This window comes from Xyrauchen texanus, chromosome 30, assembly GCF_025860055.1.
Source record: "Xyrauchen texanus isolate HMW12.3.18 chromosome 30, RBS_HiC_50CHRs, whole genome shotgun sequence".
Lineage (NCBI taxonomy): Eukaryota > Metazoa > Chordata > Actinopteri > Cypriniformes > Catostomidae > Xyrauchen > Xyrauchen texanus.
In genome coordinates this window covers 18067285-18087621 of record NC_068305.1, presented here as the reverse complement: position 1 = coordinate 18087621, position 20337 = coordinate 18067285, and the positions used below count along the sequence as shown (strand labels likewise).

The 20337-nt window shown below is 44.8% G+C and overlaps 1 protein-coding gene across 2 annotated transcripts in view; it reads right to left on the bottom strand.

Moving 5' to 3' along the window:
- Positions 1 to 20337, bottom strand: part of LOC127624299 (fibronectin type III domain-containing protein 4-like) — a 53027-nt gene that overhangs the window by 14750 nt on the left and 17940 nt on the right. Inside the window, exons 2-3 of one of the 2 annotated variants that reach the window (XM_052099064.1) lie at positions 12120 to 12235; positions 10290 to 10494 (exon numbers count right to left, since the gene is read on the bottom strand). In XM_052099064.1, coding sequence (XP_051955024.1) covers positions 10290 to 10494; positions 12120 to 12235 — 321 coding nt within the window. The remainder of the gene's footprint in view (positions 1 to 10289; positions 10495 to 12119; positions 12236 to 20337) is intronic. The other variant, XM_052099065.1, reaches the window with a different exon arrangement.

Genomic DNA, 20337 nt, shown 5'->3' with positions numbered 1-20337 from the left:
TTAATATCTATATATATATATTGTAACCCACCCACACACACACAAGACGAGACAGTCACAATGTCGGAGGAAAAACTGCTTTAATAAAAATAAAGCAGGCAAAAGTACATAACAGGGTAAATCCAGAGGGAGAATCGTCGAGGGAAGCGTAGGGTCAAAAGCCGGGAATCAAAGTATAAACAAGGGGCAAATCCAATGAGAATGGTCGAGGGAAGCGAGGGTCAAAGCCGGGTAATCAGAATAGAGTAGCGGGAAGGACTAAACAGGGGAGCTAGGGGAACAAGAGAGCTGGCAAGCTAAGGGGTAACGAATCACAAGGGGGTCAAAACTAGACGAGACTAGCGGGGGCAAAGACACGGAATCTAAATACAATAACCAACACCCGTGCAGCTGAAAGGGTGGTGATATATATAGGGGCGAGTGCAGGTGTAAACCATGACAGGTGATGAGACGAGTGCAGGTGAAACTAATGTGCAGGCGTGCAGATGACGCGAGTGCAGGTGGTCATAATGTTCTGGGGATTGGAAGCGCGTGAGAAACTCGAGGAAGGGAGATTGCCTACGAGCATGTGAGCGAGTAGGAGCAAAGTGGGCGTGAGGGCTCGAGCGAGCAAAAAGAGCGTGAAAAGCTCGAGGGGGCGGATTGAGGGAGTGTGCGTGCTAGACGATGCGGGGAGAAGCAGAGGAGCGGGGTTCGTGACATATATATATATATATTTAAGCAATATCACACGAGCAAGAGTGCGATATGGCCCTACATCAGCACTGCTGTGATTCAGCCGTAGGTAATTACAGCATTGCTGATGTAGGGACATATAGCACAATTGCGAGTGTGATATTGCTTACATACAACAGTTCAATGAACAAGTACATTTAAAAAAAATTGGAAAAACCGAGTATGGTCATAAAAACGCATTTGTGCATGGAACTACTTTCTTACGTGATGGATCAGGATCTGCCGTTGCTGGTAAATGATGCGTCCAAGCCTCCAAGTAATTCAAAAAGTTAATGGTTTGTGCTGCTTCTAACAAGTTATTGGATAAACAAGGATAAACAGCTGGATGTGTGTGTGAGAGAGAGAGAGAGAGAGAGAGAGAGAGAGATGGAGTGTGTGCAATCACCTGTTGCCACACCCAATCAGAGATGCTGTCAGCTTTTTCAGTGGAAAATAGACGCCCAAGCGGGGGTATTCCTCTCTATTTCGCAGTAGCCTGTGAGCCAGAGTCATTCACTATAGAAACAGCAATGTCCTCCGCCATTTTAAACAGTATGTATCCAATGTGGAAACTCCTATAAAAGGTAAGCACTTGTTCTGTAATAAATAAGTCTGTAGTGTCTCTCAGCATGAGCCTTAATCCTGATGTTGTCAGTTTAAAGCCGTTTAAAGCTATTTCCTAGTTTTGGTAATGTATTAGTAATACAGCGATCACTGAGCACTAAGAATCACGTGTAGGATCACGACCCGGCCCCGCCCTCCACCCTGCCACATTCCTCCCCCGTTCTCTCAAGCTGGGGAGCCCCCAGCATGACGTACACACCCCCCCCTTTCCCTGGGGAGGGGCGTGCCTTTCAGCCTGTCTGCCGGCAGGTCATCCTCATCTACCTGGATGAGGGAGGGGACAAGGGGAGGGGACAAGGTATGGGAAACAGAAATAATCAAAATGGGGGGGTACTTCCTATAACAGTGTAGTACCCCCCCAAAAAAACTTCCTCTAAAATTTAAACGAGAGTGAAAAGGCCAACGCGGAGCGGCAGTGAGAGAGAGAGAGAGAAGAGAGAGATAAAAAAAAACCACTTACACATCAGTTCTCCGATACGCCGTAGCTTGTTCCTCGGCCACTCCTCCACCCTCTAACGGACAACAGCCGCACCTCTCCGGGCAGATCGGGGGCAGTCCTCCAGCCCCTGGTGGACGGAACGCCCCGCCGCGTTCTCGGGGAACAGAAGGGGTCTCCCCTGCCCCTGGCAGCGGTTCTCCAGCTCCAGGCGGTCGGTTAGGATCCCCTTCTCCCCTCGCGGTCGGCGGCCGTTCCTCCGCTTCCAGGCGGCCGGGCTCCTCGTCCCCCGGCAGATGGCCGTGGCTGCTCCGTTGGAGTGGACGTTAGTGGCGAGAACTCTACTACGGCGTATCCCTCCTCCTTCCCGGGCTTCGGCACCAGTGTAAAGGGATATAAACGGGCAAGGAGGAGGTGAGAACCGGCTTGACAATATAAATAATAGTTTAATGAGAAACTTAAACAAAAGACAAACACACACATGACGGACACGTAAATGATCTCTCTCTCCCGCACCATCCTCCGCAGTTGGCCTTTATCCCTCTCGAAGGCTTGATTAGCCTGATAAGCTACCGGGTGTGTAGAATCACGACCCGGCCCCGCCCTCCGCCCTGCCACAGTGTCGTATTCAGACAAGGTTTGAAGGTGAATTTTAGATGGATGTTTTTAAAACATATAACCTAAAACTTTTCCCTGAACCTAACCAATATTGTTGTTAAATATAAATGAGACGTTTTAAATAGACACCCTTATCAAATCAATGCCTAAAACCTAACCATTAGTGTTTTAGAATGCAGAAGCGAAATGAAAAAGAATCTTTTTTGAAGAATCCACATAATTTTGTGCCGCTTCTATGACTCTGGTATGTTACGTCATGTGTCACCTTGAGTTCATGGCTGGACTTGAACCGTATTCCTCCGATTCAAAAGTCCAATGCCATATCAGGTGAGCTACTTTGTAAGCTATCTGTTCTGGAATAAGTTTATATATGTAGGTGGGTCTGTAATTCAAGCATTAAAATGTATAATTTTTCAAGAGATGCATTAGAGTAAAAGTATGTCGATATCATAAAATAGCATGGTCTGAGTAATATAGAGAAAAATAAGAATTTATAAAGTCATTATCAGCCATTAAAGTCATGATTTCAGTGAAAGTGAATAAATCACACAGTTGTCGTAATTGATCTATAGTGTTCATTTCTCCTGGAACTGCAGGGAATTGTACCTGGAGACATGTATAACAAGTTTTGCAAAAGTGTATATAGATGCACCTGGACATATATAAAATGCATAATTATTTTCAGCCCAATACTGTTGATTTTTTGCCCTGTGTTTGATAGAAGATGCAAAATGACTGATTGATGTTCTAAAATTGTGTTAATAAATTATAAAAAAAAGGACTGATCAAGACTAAAATGTATTGCCAATAAATATACAGTTACAAGATATGTTTATATATTCTATATTCTTCAAGTGGTTTCAGCCCATGCTCATCAGGATGCAGAAGTTTGTTTGTTAGACCTGCAGGGCCAGGTTTCTGATATTGACTCTTCCACAGACAGAGTCCTTTGAAGTTTCACAATAATTGAGTCCAATGGGAATCATCTTCAGCTGAGTCTGACAGCACATGAGAGATATTGGCCTAAAATACTCCAGCAACAGAGAGATGCAAGTAAAAACTGTCTGGAGTCAGAAAACAAGACAGATTGCTCCATGAATTGGCACACTTTCCTATCTCTCTATTATTTCTAAAAATACTTTTTGTTCTGTTTGGATATTGCTCAGATTCCTTAGACAATTATAGCAAGTTGAGGTTTGAGAATTTTGAGATTTGACAATGTTATGTATACCTTGTCTTGTCTCACTGTTGCCCTTTTGTTTGTCATTTTTGTCACTTTTTGAGTTCCTTAGTTTTCACTTTTGTCACCCTTGTAGCTCCATAGTGCACTCATCATTGTTTTCACCTGTGTCTCATTCAGTCTTCATTTTGTCCGTGTATTTAACCCTGGTTCTTTGTTTAGTCGCTGTCTATCGTTGAATGTTGTCAAGCCTGGTATGTGTTCCCTGCCCGAGTTCTCAGTTTTATTTCATTGTGTTTTGTTTCCTGTTTTCCCATCGTGGTTGTTTCTTTTGTGTTTATTCGTTGGTTTATTTAAATAAAACCGTTGCATTTAGATCCACTCTCCTCATCTGCCTTCGCTGCCTTCATTTCGTTACAGAACGATAGACCGCCAAATGGATCTAGCAGCGGTTTTCCTCAAACTGTCCCGGGCAAATCTTCCAGTCCGAGAGTACTCACGGCTCTTCTCCATGGTCGCCATCCACACCGGGCTCAACGACGATGCCCTGAAGTCCATCTACTGGGTCGGGTTACCGTCATCCCGGTGGAGAGTGGCACCGATACCCGGAGAGCTCCCGTGGAGGGAGTACGTGAGCCTCGTTCTGAGGAACCTCGCGCCCGAGGAACCACCCCTCGTGATTCCGGCTGTCGAGCCTGAGCCCATGCCTACCTGGATCGATGAGCCAGCGCTGCCAACTTCTTCTGCCCGGAAGAGGAGGAGAAGGAAAGCCTCCGCTCTCCGGTCCACGCCTGCCCCGGTCTGCGAGCCATTAGCCCCCGATGTCAGTGAGCCAGTGCCTGTAGCCTCGACCGTCCCTGAGCCAGCGCCTGTAGCCTCGACCGTCCCTGAGCCAGCGCCTGTAGCCTCGACTCTCCCTGAGCTAGCGCCTGTAGCCTCGACCGTCCCAGAGCCAGTGCCAGTAGCCATGACCAGCCAAGAGCCAGTGCCAGTAGCCATGACCATCCAAGAGCCAGTGCCAGTAGCCATGACCGTCCAAGAGCCAGTGCCAGTAGCCATGACCGTCCAAGAGCCAGCGCCAGTAGCCATGACCGTCCAAGAGCCAGCACCAGTAGCCATGACCGTCCAAGAGCCAGCACCAGTAGCCATGACCGTCCAAGAGTCAGTGCCAGGGGTCGTGCCCGTCCAAGAGTCAGCGTCTCTCCAGTCTCCTAGAGCTCCGCCTCCTGAGCTTTCTAGAGCTCCGCTTCCCAGAGCTCCGCCTCCCGAGCTTCCCAGAGCTCCGCCTCCCGAGCTTTCCAGAGCTCGGCCTCCCGAGCTTTCCAGAGCTCCGCCTTCCGAGCTTTCCAGAGCTAATCCTCCGGAGCCTCCCAGGGCTCCGTCTCCCAAGTCTTCCAGGGCTCCTCCTCCCGAGCCTCCCAGGGCTCCACCTCTCGAGCTTCCCGAGCCTCCCAGGGCTCCGCCTCTCAAGTCTCTCGAGTCTTCCAGGGCTCCTCCTCCCGAGCCTCCTAGGGCTCCGCCTCTCCAGTCTCTCGAGTCTTCCAGGGCTCCTCCTCCCGAGCCTCCCAGGGCTCCGCCTCTCAAGTCTCTCGAGCCTTCCAGGGCTCCGCCTCTCTAGTCTCTCGAGTCTTCCAGGGCTCCTCCTCCCGAGCCTCCCAGGGCTCCGCCTCTCAAGTCTCTCGAGCCTTCCAGGGCTCCACCTCTCAAACCTCCCGAGCCTCCCAGGGCTCCGCCCCTCAAGCCTCTCGAGCCTTCTAGGGCTCCACCCCTCAAATCCCTCAAGTCTTCCAGGGCTCCTCCTCCCGAGCATTCCAGGTCTCTGCCCCTCCAGCCTCTCGAGCCTCCCAGGGCTCCGCCCCTCAAGCCTCCCAGGGCTCCGGCTCTCGAGCCTTCCAGGGCTCCACCTCTCGAGCCTCTCGAACCTTCCAGGGCTCCGCCCCTCGAGCCTTCCAGGGCTCTACCTCTCGAGCCTCTCGAACCTTCAAAGGCTCCGCCCCTCGAGCCTTCCAGGGCTCCACCCCTCAAGCCTCTCGAGCCTTCCAGGGCTCTGCCTCTCAAGTCTCTCGAGCCTCCCAGGGCTCCACCCCTCAGGTCTCTCGAGCCTTCCAGGGCTCCGCCTCTCAAGCCTTCCAGGACTCCGCCTCTCAAGCCTCTCAAGCCTTCCAGGGCTCCGCCTCTCAAGCCTTCCAGGGCTCCGCCTCTCAAGCCTCTTGAGCCTTCCAGGGCTCCGCCTCTTGAGCCTTCCAGGGCTCCGCCTCTCGAGCCTTCCAGGGCTCCGCCTCTCAAGTCTCTCGAGCCTTCCTGGGTTCTGCCTCCCGAGCCTCCTACGGCTCTGCTCCCAGAGACTCTAAAGCCTCATATGGCGTCACCTTCCACGGCTCCGCCTCCTGAGCCTTCCTCGGCTCCACCTCCAGTGCCTTCCAGGCCTCCGCCTCTAGAGCCTCCTACGGCGCCACCTCCATCGGCTCCGCCTCCAGAGCCTTCCAGGCCTCCGCCTTTAAAGCCTCCTACGGCACCACCTCCCTCGGCTCCGCCTCCAGAGCCTTCCAGGGCTTCGCCTCTAGAGCCTCCTACAGCGCCACCTTCATCGGCTCCACCTCCCGAGCCTCCCACGGCTCTGCCTCCTGAGCCTCCCACGGCTCTGCCTCCTGAGCCTCCCATGGCTCTGCCTCCCGAGCATCCCACGGCTCCGCCTCCTGAGCCCCCCGAACCTTCCTCAGCTCTGCCTCCTGAGCCTTCCTCGGCTCTGCCTCCTGAGCCTTCCTCGGCTCCGCCTCCTGATTCTCCCTCTGCTCTGCCTCTTGAGCCTCCCACGGCTCCGCCCCCTGATCCTCCAGAGCTCTCCATGGTTCCGCCTCCCACGTCTCTACCTCCTGAGCCTCCTATGGCTCTGCCTTCCGAGCCTCCTTCGGCTCCGCCCCCAGAGCCTCCTACGGCTCTGCTCCCAGAGACCCTAGAGCCTTCTAGGGCTCGTCCTCTAGAGACCACAGAGCATCCCACGGCTCCGCCTCCTGATCCTCCAGAGCTTTCCATGGTTCCGCCTCCCTCGGCTCCACCTCCTGAGCCTCCAGAGCCCCTCTCTGCTCTGCCTCCAGGACTGGCCCCTGTCCTTCGACTGCCTCCGAGGCCCCCCAAACCTGTCCTTGCCCTGTGGCCAGCTCCCAGGCCTCCTGAACCTATCCTTGCCCTATGGCCTCTTCCCTGGCCTCATGACTCTCCTGTCCCTGTCCTGTGGCCACCGCCCTGGCCTCCTGTCCCAGTCCTGCGGCCACCTCCCAGGCCGCCGGACCCTGTTCCCGACCTGTGGCCTCCTCCCAGGCCCCCTGACCCTGTTCCTGACCTGTGGCCTCCTCCCAGGCCTCCTGACCCGGTCCCTGTCCTGTGGCCTCCTCCCAGGCCCCCTGACCCTGTTCCCGACCTGTGGCCTCCTCCCAGGCCTCCTGACCCAGTCCTTGTCCTACAGCCACCTTCCAGGCCCCCTGACCCAGTCTCTGCCCTATGGCTGCTTCCCAGACCCCCCCGACCCGGTCTGCCCTTTGTGCCCCCTTGGACTGCCTGTCTGCCCCTCGTTGCCCCCTGGACTGCCTGTCTGCCCTTCGTTGCCCCCCTTGGTCTGTCTGCCAACCACATGCTTCCCCTCCTCACTCATTGGACATTGGTTCTTCTTGTTTTTTTTGTGTTATTACTTTTGAGCGTCTGGAATCCGCTCCTTTAAGGGGGCTCTGTTATGTATACCTTGTCTTGTCTCACTGTTGCCCTTTTGTTTGTCATTTTTGTCACTTTTTGAGTTCCTTAGTTTTCACTTTTGTCACCCTTGTAGCTCCATAGTGCACTCATCATTGTTTTCACCTGTGTCTCGTTCAGTCTTCATTTTGTCCGTGTATTTAACCCTGGTTCGTTGTTTAGTTGCTGTCTATCGTTGAATGTTGTCAAGCCTGGTATGTGTTCCCTGCCCGAGTTCTCAGTTTTATTTCATTGTGTTTTGTTTCCTGTTTTCCCATCGTGGTTGTTTCTTTTGTGTTTATTCGTTGGTTTATTTAAATAAAACAGTTGCATTTAGATCCACTCTCCTCGTCTGCCTTCGCTGCCTTCATTTCGTTACAGACAAACTGCACCCTGCACTGGACTGTCTATAAGCAAATGGCAAATGCTCCCTGCTATACACATCAATTCTTATTTTTTTCCTCTTAAAATCTACAATATGCATTGACCAGTGTTTACGTTATGATAAAAATATTTGTATAGGACCAGAGAGAGATGAGTCTTGTCCTTACTGATTACTATTATAATTGAAATGCCTTTTAACATGCAGTAAACCATTGGATGAACCGAGTGATCGGTTGTAACATGTCTAACATGTTTAAATGTTACCCAACAAACAAAAGATATTTGAACAATACAGTTCAGTATTTTCTCTGGGAGCTTTGAGGGAATGCTTAAAATATCTATTTATATTGCATCAAAAGGGCTATGCATATCTCCTTACAATTGTGTTTGCAACTTCAAAACAATGTTTTTGTCACATGATGTAGACAATACCATTAAAGTTTAAGAGTCATTCTCAGGAAGTAGTGAAATTTGTGCAAGACATTTTCAGGAAAATTTACAATTGCAGGTTATTCCTGTTTTAAGTGAACAAATAAAACATTTATGTTTTGTATATCACTGACCAATTCTTCAACTATTACACTCAATTCTAAATATGTTGACATAGCCTTGCAAAGAACCAATAGTAATTTGTTGTTACTAACCAGAACCTAAAGCATTACATGATTTCTTTCAACCTTCTCACAATAAGTTTGTAATTCATAAACATCTATAATAAATAACTGAGTAAATTACTATAATTATATTTTATTACATTCTCAGCTAGCAAACATCACTGCAGCACACCACATGATCTACAATCAATGTAAGTGCAGCATAGTTCTAGCGGGAAGAATAGCAGCTGTACATCACAGCAGAATTAGCTAGGTAACTCCTAGCCAATCACATGTAAGCCAATGCTTTATAAGTCTGATCACAATCTATCACATTGCCGTTTCAGTGTGCAAACACGGCAACCTCCACCACCACCAGTTGAGTCCTGTCCTGCATGGGGTAGGCTCCTCACCCTTGCCTCCGATCTCTGGCAGAAATTGACGGTTCCGAGAACAACTTCTTCAGATCACCAGATGGGGTTTACGCCAAAGAGAGACATTACATTTCTGTTTTATATTCATCAAATACATTTCATCTTACATTTCTCTCAAGTCTGCGAGTCTGCCTGATAGAAGTATTCTTCAGATTTTTGGCAAGCACAAAAGTAAAAAAAACAAATTAATAAAATAATCACTGTTTTTCGCATAACATAAATATTCAGTTAGACAAGGGCAATGCACTGTAAGTATAATCATAATGAAATACAGATAAAGAGATACTTACCTCTGTTTAAACCTTGAGGTCAAAAAATATGATGTCACTCTCTTAAATAGAATATCAGAAAATATCAATCCTTCATTTTAAAAGGTAGGAAATATAACAGCACAGTGGGGTTTTACTGAGATGAATGGGGACATGCAGATGGGCATGTGTTTTATATTCTAATGAAAAGCAAACAATGGTAAAATAAAATAAATGTTTTATTTAAAATGTATTTTGCATTACACACTAGTTCAGTATGCTGTTAAAATACTGGTTATCGAGCATATACTGTACTCAAAATTTTGAAGAGGAGAGAAAAATGTTAACTTTTTTAACATTTTAAGGACCCCAAGTGTGAACAGTTTGAGAGTGCTGAATTTCAGCTACTTTAATTTGATAAGAAAGTATGGGGTTTGGACAGTACTTGTGTATGTTGAAAATTACATTATTTTCAAAAAGTGGGAGTTTACAGTAACTTTAGAAAGTTTATTATGAAGGACTTTTTTAATACTCTCACTGTGCGTATAGTTTCTGGTCAGGTTTCTTCTAGCCAGGCAATTCTAAATATAGTCCTTTCCTTAACATTTGGCTAAATTTAGACTTTGGCCTTACACACGAAGATGATAGCGAAGATGAAGTTTAATTCAAACTCCTATAATAGCACCTATATGAAAGGAAACACATTTGTGCTCATTTTGTTCATAAAGCAGCATAAGAAATCATTCTAAATGAAGCCTCAACAAACCAAATGATATATTCTTAGTGTTTTGAATTTGTTATTTACTTAGTTTATTATGACCTATTGAGCACAATTCTGAAGTACGTGCATCCAGTGAATGATCTGATGATTAATGCTGTGCACTCCATCAGTGACAGTGTGCATATGCCTGGAAGTTAAAAATAGCTCGAAATAGTCAAAAACTGCTTCTTTTATTTGGTTTTGAGAGCTCTGTCAGATTTCATACACTACATACGAAAATCAATAAAAAAATATCTAAAAACATCTAAAACAGAGAGTTTTAACATACAGCAAATTTCCTTGAGAGGCAGCGGGCTGATTAGATTTTGGAGCTGAAAATGAGAGGTAGTAGTAACAAGGTCTACATTCATCCATGCGTTCATCAAAAATAAATTGGGTTGTAGGAAGGAGAACTGTTGAACACAATGGCAGAATCCATTGAGAATACTATATTAAATGGAAACTGCTCTGTGGCATGAACATGTACATTTGCATTTTAAAAACAAAATGTAAAACAATGATGGATTGTATCTTAAGGGCAAAAGAGACCAGAAAACCATAGGATTTGTTGTTACCTTGGTTTGAACTGTTTGAGGGAAAGCGGTCAGTTTTCTTCAGGGTTCTGAAGTGGACACGTTTGCTGGCTTGACTCTCTCCATACAGGCCGATGGATTGTACCTGGATGATGTAATCCGTCTCCTCTTCCAGGTCCCATAGCACACAGGACCTGCTGGTGGTGTTCACCTCTCTGATAAACCTCTGCATTTTGCTGTCCATTCTCTAAAAGAGCAAAACCATCAGTGTTGATCAGCAGCTGTAACAGGACCACAACAACCACAGATATTTAATGTGACATGATATATAGTGATATATACTGTCAGGGGTAGGTTTACAATTTCTAAGGCCCCAAGCAACCAACCAACCAACCAACCAACAATGTCTGCTTAAAAACGACATAAAATGTATTTTAAATCATAATTTAAAATTCATGCTATCAGCTGTTGTAGCCAAGTACATTCAAAATGTTTAATGAAATAAAAATCTAGTTAAAGATAATGAATGCATGTTTTCCAGTTTTTCCATAATACAGTGATAAAAAAAAGCAATATTTACCTACATATATTTTTACAAAACGTTTTTGTGTGTGTGTGTGTGTGTGTGTGTGTGTGTGTGTGTGTGTGTGTGAATAGGGTGTGCAAAACTACTTCACCAAGTAACATTTTGGAATTTTGAAACAGTATTATTATAATTATTTTGAGGATTTGTTGTGTACAATAGTCATATATTTCTGTCTTGGAGCTTATATTCTAATGCTGCAATGTATTGTTCACCATGTTGTATAAGGCTGTATTTTATGCAAGCAATGTAGGCAACATTCATATCAGGAAACATACAAGGTACAGTGGCCCCTCAGCACACCAGTGCAGAAGTAAAAAAGCATTGCTGTTTATCAAACACTGGAACTTTGCTTGCTGCAGAACGATTTGGAATTCGATCCTCAATGCAACCTGAACATTAAATGAACTTAAACTTTTAAACTTAAAAGTCAAACATCGAAAATTATGAATATAACACCATGAACCATTAACCCTTAAATGCATACCCTGGATCTTTAGTGACCAGGGACCTCATTCCATTCTCTCTAACTCATCCGTTTTTTTGGATCTATACTCTTATGAATAGTTTAACAATAACAAAATGCCAAAATTGCATACATACATACATATATATATATATATATATATATATATATATATATATATATATATATATATATATATATATATTTAAATTACTTGATTATCAAAAGTTTAAGGGGTCATAAGTGATCCAGAGACATGCAATAATGTTGCGATATAATGTATTTTTGCGCTTCCATAAGCATTTCATGTCTTTACAAGTTTCTTGTAAAGATGTTATTGCTTTGCTTATTACACAACAAATCAGTGCTATTTTCATACTGTTCAAATGAGTACTATATGTTGATTTTCTGTGCAACAATGGTGAATTATCAGTTATGTCTTTAAGTGTGGGGGCGAATCTGATGAAAGTCCTTGGCTAAATGAATAATACATTAATCTGTGAGCATCACCTGCATAATCATTACAGACATGCAGACATCCTATTGCATAACATGAATGACAGATATATTTGTAATTGCTTGAATGCAGAAAGCCACTTAGACAGAATAAACAGTTCCTTGGGAATGTCAGTAAACAAGCATTGTTAATCTTTACAATGACGATCTGACAGACATTACATCATCAACATCTATACCATCCTGAATCTATATTTACTGCCATAATGGCATTACTTACTGACAAAATTTTAATAAAAGGGTCAATGGAGGTATGAAAGTTTGTGTATTTTTAAATGTTAATAGAATATTAAAAATCTTGAATTACCTGTTGGGAAATGGAAAAGCCAATGATGATGTCACCCTCTGGTACCTCCCAGGATACTGTTGCTGAGTCAGCTCTCAGATGCATGACTGATACATTCACTGGAGCAGGAGGACGGTCTAGAGGCACATGATACAAATAAATGCTAAATAAACTTTTAACCATGATCTTGATGCCAGTTTATATAGAGTAAAGGTAATATCACGGTTACGGTTGAAACTGTACTGTTGATGTTGTGTTGCATAAAGGGACACAAGGGGTCTTCCTTGGGAGCCTCGTGTACCGCTGAACTTGAGAATAGGCCAATGAGAAATTGGCAGACAGAATTTGTATGTTCCACCCCCGGACATACGGGTAAAAAGGGAAGCGGGCGTGCGTCTGTCAGTTCGATTTTTGCACTTACGAGCCGAGAATATGGTACAGTCGTTTACAGTGGTAGGTCTAGTGTCGTGGCAGAAGGACACAACGTCTCGTTCCCTCCGTCAGGGAACAACAGTAACCGTGACATTCCCCTTCTGTCACTCACTCAACGTTGTTTCAAATGAAGTGACACAAACTGTCCCATTCAAAAGTGCCATGCACTAGACCATATTACTTGAACTGCTGACACAGGTGCAAGCAGGCTGCAGCATTCTAGAAGCAACTGTACAGACTGCACGTAACCCTCCCCAACACCCCCAGAAAAAGGTGTCATATACAGATCTTAGGTTTCCAGCACTCCTGAGGGGGAAACAGGTGCTACATGACTAGTATGGGAGCAAGCCCGAGTCTGGTAAGTAAGAGAGATGGCGTCAACGACCCAGTGAGCTAACTTCTGTTTGGAGATGGCGTTCCCTTTCCGCCACACACCAAAGCAGACAAAAAGCTGCTCAGAACATCTAAAGCTCTGCGTGCGGTCCAAATAGATACCGGACACAGCAACAAAAGGGCTGGGTCTGCCTCCTCCCGGGGCAGTGCTTGCAGCTTCACGACCTGATCCCTGAAGGGGTCGTAGGAACCTTTATCACGTAGCTCGGTCGCGGCCTCAGGATAACGTGAGTATGTGCCGGACCGAACTCCGCGCAACAGTCCAAAGGAGGAGATGGTGGACGAGTTGTGACATATGACAAGAGCGCACACCGCCTTCGCGATTTATGTATGCTACATCGCTTATATCGCTTTTGACATACCATGTGGCGCTTCGCGGCGGGGGGTACAGGTAATAGAAAAGACTCAAAGCACTTACCTTGCTCCGCGCACCTGGCAGGGGACAGGTTAGAGACTGAGGAAGAGGTCCTGGAAAGGCGTCTTCGCATCTCGTCAGCGCTGGCCTGCCGGGGCTGAGTAGTCGCAGGTCCAGAGGCAAGATGACTGCATCCGGGGAGCCGGGACTGTAGAATTTTGGAGCCGGGGTGCCGTGAGATTGGCACGCACTGGCTAGATTACCCAAGAAGTGAGGAAATCACTCTTTTTTTTGAGAATGAGGGTACTGCATCCCGAAGGCGGTGCGGCAAAGGAAAATAAGGGAAACAAGGATTCTCCTCCCGGCCCTATACCGGGGAAATGGAGTGGTCTTGGTACCAGCTCCGGAGTGAATGTCTGACTGTCTGACTGCCCGGGTTGTCCATCTCAGGAGCGCTTAGGAGCTTTCCTGGTCCTGGAAGGGGTCCTGGAGACGGGGTGTGTGCGCCGCTTGCGAGGTGTTCGACGCTGGGGCTGAGAGCTGGGCCCGGGTTGAGACGGAGCTGCCTGTTGTTTGATCGCAGGGAGAAGCCATTGGTGTGCAGGGTGCGGGTGAGCTGGTTTGGCGACGCTGCGGTATGATGTGAAAAATCGCCTCCATCTGTCTTTTCACCGCCGAAAACTGCTGGGCGAAGTAATCGACGGTGTCGCCTGATGTCAACATCGTGCATCTCGACCATGTTCAGCCAGGGGTGCCGCTCCTGGACCACGAGGGTGGCCATTGCCTGCCCGAGTGCCTGCGCTGTGACCTTCGTGGCTCTGAGAGCAAGGTCAGTGGCAGAGCGCAGTTCCTGCAGCACATCGGGGTCGGGACTATCCAGGTTCAGATCTTTGAGTGCCTTGGCTTGGTGGACCTGCAGGAGAGCCATGGCATGCAGGGCGGAGACGGCCTGTCCGGTGGTGCTGTACGCTTTTGAGGTCAGTGTTGACGTCATCAAACAGGCTCTGGAGGGGAGTACCGGGTGCCAGGTGGCACCGTTCTCGGGACACAGGTGGATCGCAACTGCTCTGTTCACCTGGGGGACCTCCGTGTAACCATGGGCCACCCCGCCATCCAGGGTACTGAGAGCGGACAAGCGGAGGGGTCGGTTCCAGGGAGTAAAAGGTGCCCTCCATGACTGCATCTGCACGTCATGCACTTCCAGGAAGAACGGTACCGGGGCAGGGCATGGCTGGGAGCGGCGCCCTGAGCCTAGGTACCAGTCGTCGAGCCGTGAAGGCTGTGGAGAGGACGGAGGGTTCCAGTCCAAGCCCACGCTCACAGCAAGCCCGGACAAGCATGTCGGCCATCTGCGTGTCAGCCTCTGACTGTGCGGGCTGGCCCGAAGGTGGCAGCTCAGACGAGTCCTCTGCGTCAGATGCCTGGACGCTCTCCGATGCAGCGGTGATGTCGTCATCCAATTCCGGGGGCTCAAGAGAGAATGCCGGCAGGCTGCGAGGCAAGCTGCACTCATCACGACAAAACGTCGAGTGAGTGACAGAAGGGGAACTAAACTTACTTATCACTGATTCTTGAGGTAAGGGACAAAATATGCTTTAACGTTTTTATTTTTTAATAATAAATTAATTTGATAAGGATATATTTGTTGACAAAGGTCTCAGTTAACAAATGGGATCAGGTTTATATATATATATATAAAAAAAGATTTCTGAAATTTTATCTTTATCAAATCTTATTTGTCATTTGTGTCAGCTCCATCAGACACACAACAAGCATACTATTTTAATTTGATCCATCCAAAAAGAGTGTAAAGTTTTAATGATCTAATAATGGATTTCAGTAAAGGAGTTAAGTGATCATTTATATTTATTTATTTTATTCTGTTTTCGCACTTGATGACAAGTTGACAAAATGTTTGCCATCTTAACCATTTTTTCTACTCTGTGGCCATTTAGATTTTTCCAGTTAAAGCTGCCTCTATAACCTCAGTAAACAAACAAACAAACAAAAAAAAGTTAACGCAAAGTGGGGATACTACTTTGATTGGCAGTTTTTTTTATGGAAAATTACATTTAAAGCTTACTTTATGTTATATTTTATATCTTACCTACCTTTCATTTAATATTTATATTTATGAATTTGTTGCATTTGTAAATACTTGTTTGGCAGTTTAACATTGTGACCTCTTGCCGAGGACAGATTAAGTTACATGTGCTTCCAAGTAGAGCATGCATTTAAAAAAATTATAATTAAATTATAAAAACATGTAAGTAATAAATGCGTTTTCCTTTAGATTTAACTTTTTCAGAAGGAGAAGCCCTAGTAAACAATTGTGCTTTTAGGGGGCTTTCACACTTGGTTCGATTGCCTGTTCCGAACCAGAGTTCGATTGCTCCCCCTCCCCTGCCCCGATGGACTGTGTTCACATTATATATTTGTATCCGAACCGCGGTACACTTGCGTCATCAAGCTGCAGCTGGTGCGTAATCGTGTTGCTTGATAACCGCGAAATGAAAAGGCGTCAAAATTAAATGAATAGACTTGCTCGGTTCACCTTTGTTCTTTTTTTGAACCTTTGGTTTTGTTTTCAACATCAACATACAGAAACACACTTGCGTCTGTCTGCCGCAAAAGTACTGAAATCGTTCAAAAGACAGCGGGCTGTCCGCCGAAGACAATTTTTGCGAAGGCAAGCAGAAATCATCTCTCTGCTTGCAGTGCGTGTGCGTCAATCCCGCTTTTCGTCAAGGTAAGTGTATACACACGCGCGCACGCACGCACGCACGCGCGCACAAAAGTAAACTCTTTCCGCTCATTTTGAAAGTGACGCGTGTGAGACTGACGACCACATTATACGTCATCAATAGCGGTTCACTTCCGCGGTTTGGTCCGATTGCGTTCATATCAGCAGCGAACCGTACTGGAGTTCACATGAACCGTACCCCAGACCACCTTTTTAAGCGGACCCGAGTACGGTTCGCGGGTGCGCACCCGAGTTCGGAAGACAGCGTTCACATCATCCAAACGAACCGAACTCTGACGTCATTCGAACCGGGGTGCGCACCAAACGTGCTAGTGTGAAAGCCCCCTTAGATACTTTTTAAAAGTCCTTTTCAAGTCAGCTAGTCGTAGACTGCCTAGCAAGGAGTTAAATAATGGCATTATTTTTCAAGTGAAATTAATACTATAGCTTGTCATTATTAATTAGCTTACTCTGCAAATCAAAAACAGATTTGCAATACAGTATATTGTTAAATTTACGAGCAATATCACACCATTGGTGCATTATCAAGAAACAAACATGCATCTCTGGCTTACAGTCACTCAAAGTGTATTGTTCTTTGCAATGCCTCCAGAGGTGTGCAGTTATTCAATAATAATTCACAAACTTTCAGGCCTCATTGCGCACAAAGAACATGCTGTATTTTATCAAATGCAGGGTGGTGGCGAAGGAAATCCTTAGTTGCTATATACATATGCTGATTCATTGTTATAACATACAGAAAATGACACAATGACATAACAATTCCACTCTAATCTAAGTGCAGAGACTATCATTCAAAGCCAAGACATATTTCTGAGAAAGTCTCTAAAGCAATAACCTGTCATGACTACTATTAAATAGAATTCCATGAAAGTCATGGACAAGCTATTACTTTCCACATGAAGGAACAACAATGTTACACAGGTCTGAAATATGTTGGCATACTCTATTGTTATTTTTTTTTTCTTTTTATAGACTGTCTGAGTTACAAGCTTTACAATCTGACCAATCAGATTTTGGCTGTATAATATCTACTCTACGGCTTGATCACTACTGGCTAATTAGATTTCTGAGACTCTACAGTCCTCTCTAAAAGCAAAGCCAGTAAAACACCCAGAGATGTGTATTGCAATGCTAAATACATTTTGCATGAATGCCAACACCCCTGTAGCTACTACAAGAAGCTAGATGCAGCACATTGGATACACAAGCAGGTGTCTCGAGATTGTTTTAACAGCTGCAGTTCTTTTTAACTTAACAAGGCGTCTAAAAATGCTGCACAACAGAACAACTGAAAAACAGTGTAGACAGACACAAAAACACATCCAATGTGAACAAACCCTTAAATTTCGTTTTTGTCATGACTTGTGTTAGCATAAATTGTGTTGTTGTCATAAATGATCAAATAATATGTTTTAATATTTATAATCTGTCATCTAATGTATCTACATTCAATTTCAAGTAAAAAATAATAATTCATGTGCAGCATTAAATAGAGCAAATGCATTTTTTAATGGTATACAGTAGCTATTTGCTTCATCAGATACAGCTTCTGTACCACCCATTAAAAAAGGCAGTGTAAAGACGACGTTCAAGTGCATTTTCATTTTCTTATATTGTGGTCAAGACATTTTATTTCTTTGTACAAAATAAAAACCTCATAACTAAATTTTATTTAAATTGCTTTCTGAAATTGATTGAATTCAGCACGTTGTCCTATATGGGACTTTCATGTGGGTCCTCTTTTTTATAATTCAGCTGTGCTGTAGGGGGCTCGATCATGATTTAGGTGGCAATAGACAAGCTAATTAGCCTCACAAAAAGCAGAACAGCACAGTGACGGATCCAATACTTGAAGACAGTGGACTGGGCTGAACTGCATGAGCATTTTCAAGCATCTCCTCTGAGCAGAGCTCTAATGGACTTAATGTGTTTGCGTGGGCGATTGTAAAAAGGGGAATATACTTTTAGTTCATGTACCCAAACCCTTGCAGTAACATCAATAATAACACAAGACTACTCTTTGTTAAGTTACAGCCATACAAATTTGCCTTGTTGCACAGCGATTTCCTTCCAGATATATAATGGTGCCAACATGTCAAAAACACAAAAAATTAAGCAAAAATATCAAGAAAATGGAGAAGCTCTTTGTTGGCATGTACAATCTTGCATCTGCATTCATTTGTCTGCTGTTCTCCAATGCCTGCATTCCTGCAATAATCTTAAAAAAAAAAAAAAAAAGAAAAGAAAAGAAAAAAGCATAATGCATCACAATGCTGAAGGATTACACTCAGAATCAGACTGATAATCAATATCCTTTGTTGACACCATGGGAGATCACTAGTGTGGCAGGCACTCTTGATCAGCTATGATCATTCACAACAGGGGTCTGTAGGGGCTGATTACGCTGGTCTTCTTTGCATAGAGCCCTCAGATATGGCTGTGTAAATTGGATGGTGAGAGGTCTGACTCCAGCTCTGTATCACTGATAATCATTCTGAAGGGTGAGAGGGACACCTTGGTGCAGGCTGATTGTTACATTAAAGTGAATGCAGGTCACATACATCAAACCATCCATTTTCAATGAGTCTCCAAATTTAAGGCTAGATGTTTCTTTGATGGTAAAATAATGTTGTGAATATTGTAATATTGTATATTGTAGTAGAATCTACAACTGGCCAAGGATCATTTCGGCATCGAAATGCAGAATGCAGAAATGCAGAACCACTGATCAAGTAACTGAAAGGCTAAATACTAATGTTTGTATGCTAATGTCCATTAATTACAGTATTAATTACTAAAGCACATGCAGTGCATCCGGAAAGTATTCACAGCGCTTCCCTTTTTCCACATTTTGTTATATTACAGCCTTATTAAAAATGTATTAAATTAATTATTTTCCTCCTAATTCTACAAACAATACCCCATAATGGCAACGTGAAAGAAGTTTGTTTGAAATTTGTGCTAATTTATTATAAATAAAAAAAGAAAAAATCACATGTACTTAAGTATTCACAGCCTTTGCTCAATACCTTTGGCACCAATTACAGCCTCAAGTCTTTTTGAGTATGATGCTACAAGATTGGCACACCTATTTTTGGGCAGTTTCTCCCATTCTTCTTTGCAGGACATCTGCTGGTTTTCATTAAGGATATCTCATCATTGCTGCATTCATCTTTTCCTCGATCCTGACTAGTTTCCCAGTTCCTGCCGCTGAAAAGCATCACCGCAGCATGATGCTGCCACCACCATTCTTCACTGTAGGGATGGTATTGGCCAGGTAATGAGCGGTGCCTGGTTTCCTCCAGACATGACGCTTGCCATTCAGGCCAAAGAGTTCAATATTTGTTTCATCAGACCAGAGAATTTCATTTCTCATGGTCTGAGAGTCCTTCAGGTGCCTTCCAGGTGCGCTGTCATGTGCCTTTTACTGAGGAGTGGCTTCCGTCTGGCCACTCTACCATACAGGCCTGATTGGAGTGCTGCAGAGATGGTTGTTCTTCTGGAAGTTTCTCCTCTCTCCACAGAGAAATGCTGGAGCTCTGTCAGAGTGACCATCGGGTTCTTGGTCACCTCCCTGACTAAGGCCCTTCTTCACCGATCACTCAGTTTGGCCAGGCGGCCAGCTCTAGGAAGAGTCCTGGTGCTTCCAAACTTCTTCCTCCACGGATGATGGATGCCACTGTGCTCATTGGGACCTTCAATGCTACATTTTTCTTTACCCTTCCCCAGATCTGTGCCTCGATACAATCCTGTCTCTGCGGTCTACAGACAATTCTTTGGACTTCATGGCTTGGTTTGTGCACTGATATGCCCTGTTAACTGTGGGACCTTACATAGACAAGTGTGTGCCTTTCCAAATCATGTCCAATCAACTGAATTTGCCACAGGCACACTCCAATCAAGTTGTAGAAACATCTCAAGGATGATCAGTATAAACAGGATGCACCTGAGCTCAATTTTAAGTGTCATGGCAAAGGTTGTGATTTTTTCATTTTTTATTTTTTTTAAATTTGCAAAGATTAAAAAACAAACATTATGGGGTATTGTTTGTAGAATTTTGAGGAAAATAATGAATTTAATCCATTTTGGAATAAGGCTGTAACATAACAAAATGTGGAATACTTGTGATTACTTATGTACAAATATGATTTTTTTTGTTTTTTATTTTTAATAAATTTGCAAAGATTTCAAACAAACTTCTTTCACGTTGTCATTATGGGGTATTGTTTGTATAATTTTGAGGAAAATAAGGAATTTATTTATTTGTGAATACTTTCCAGATGCACTGTATA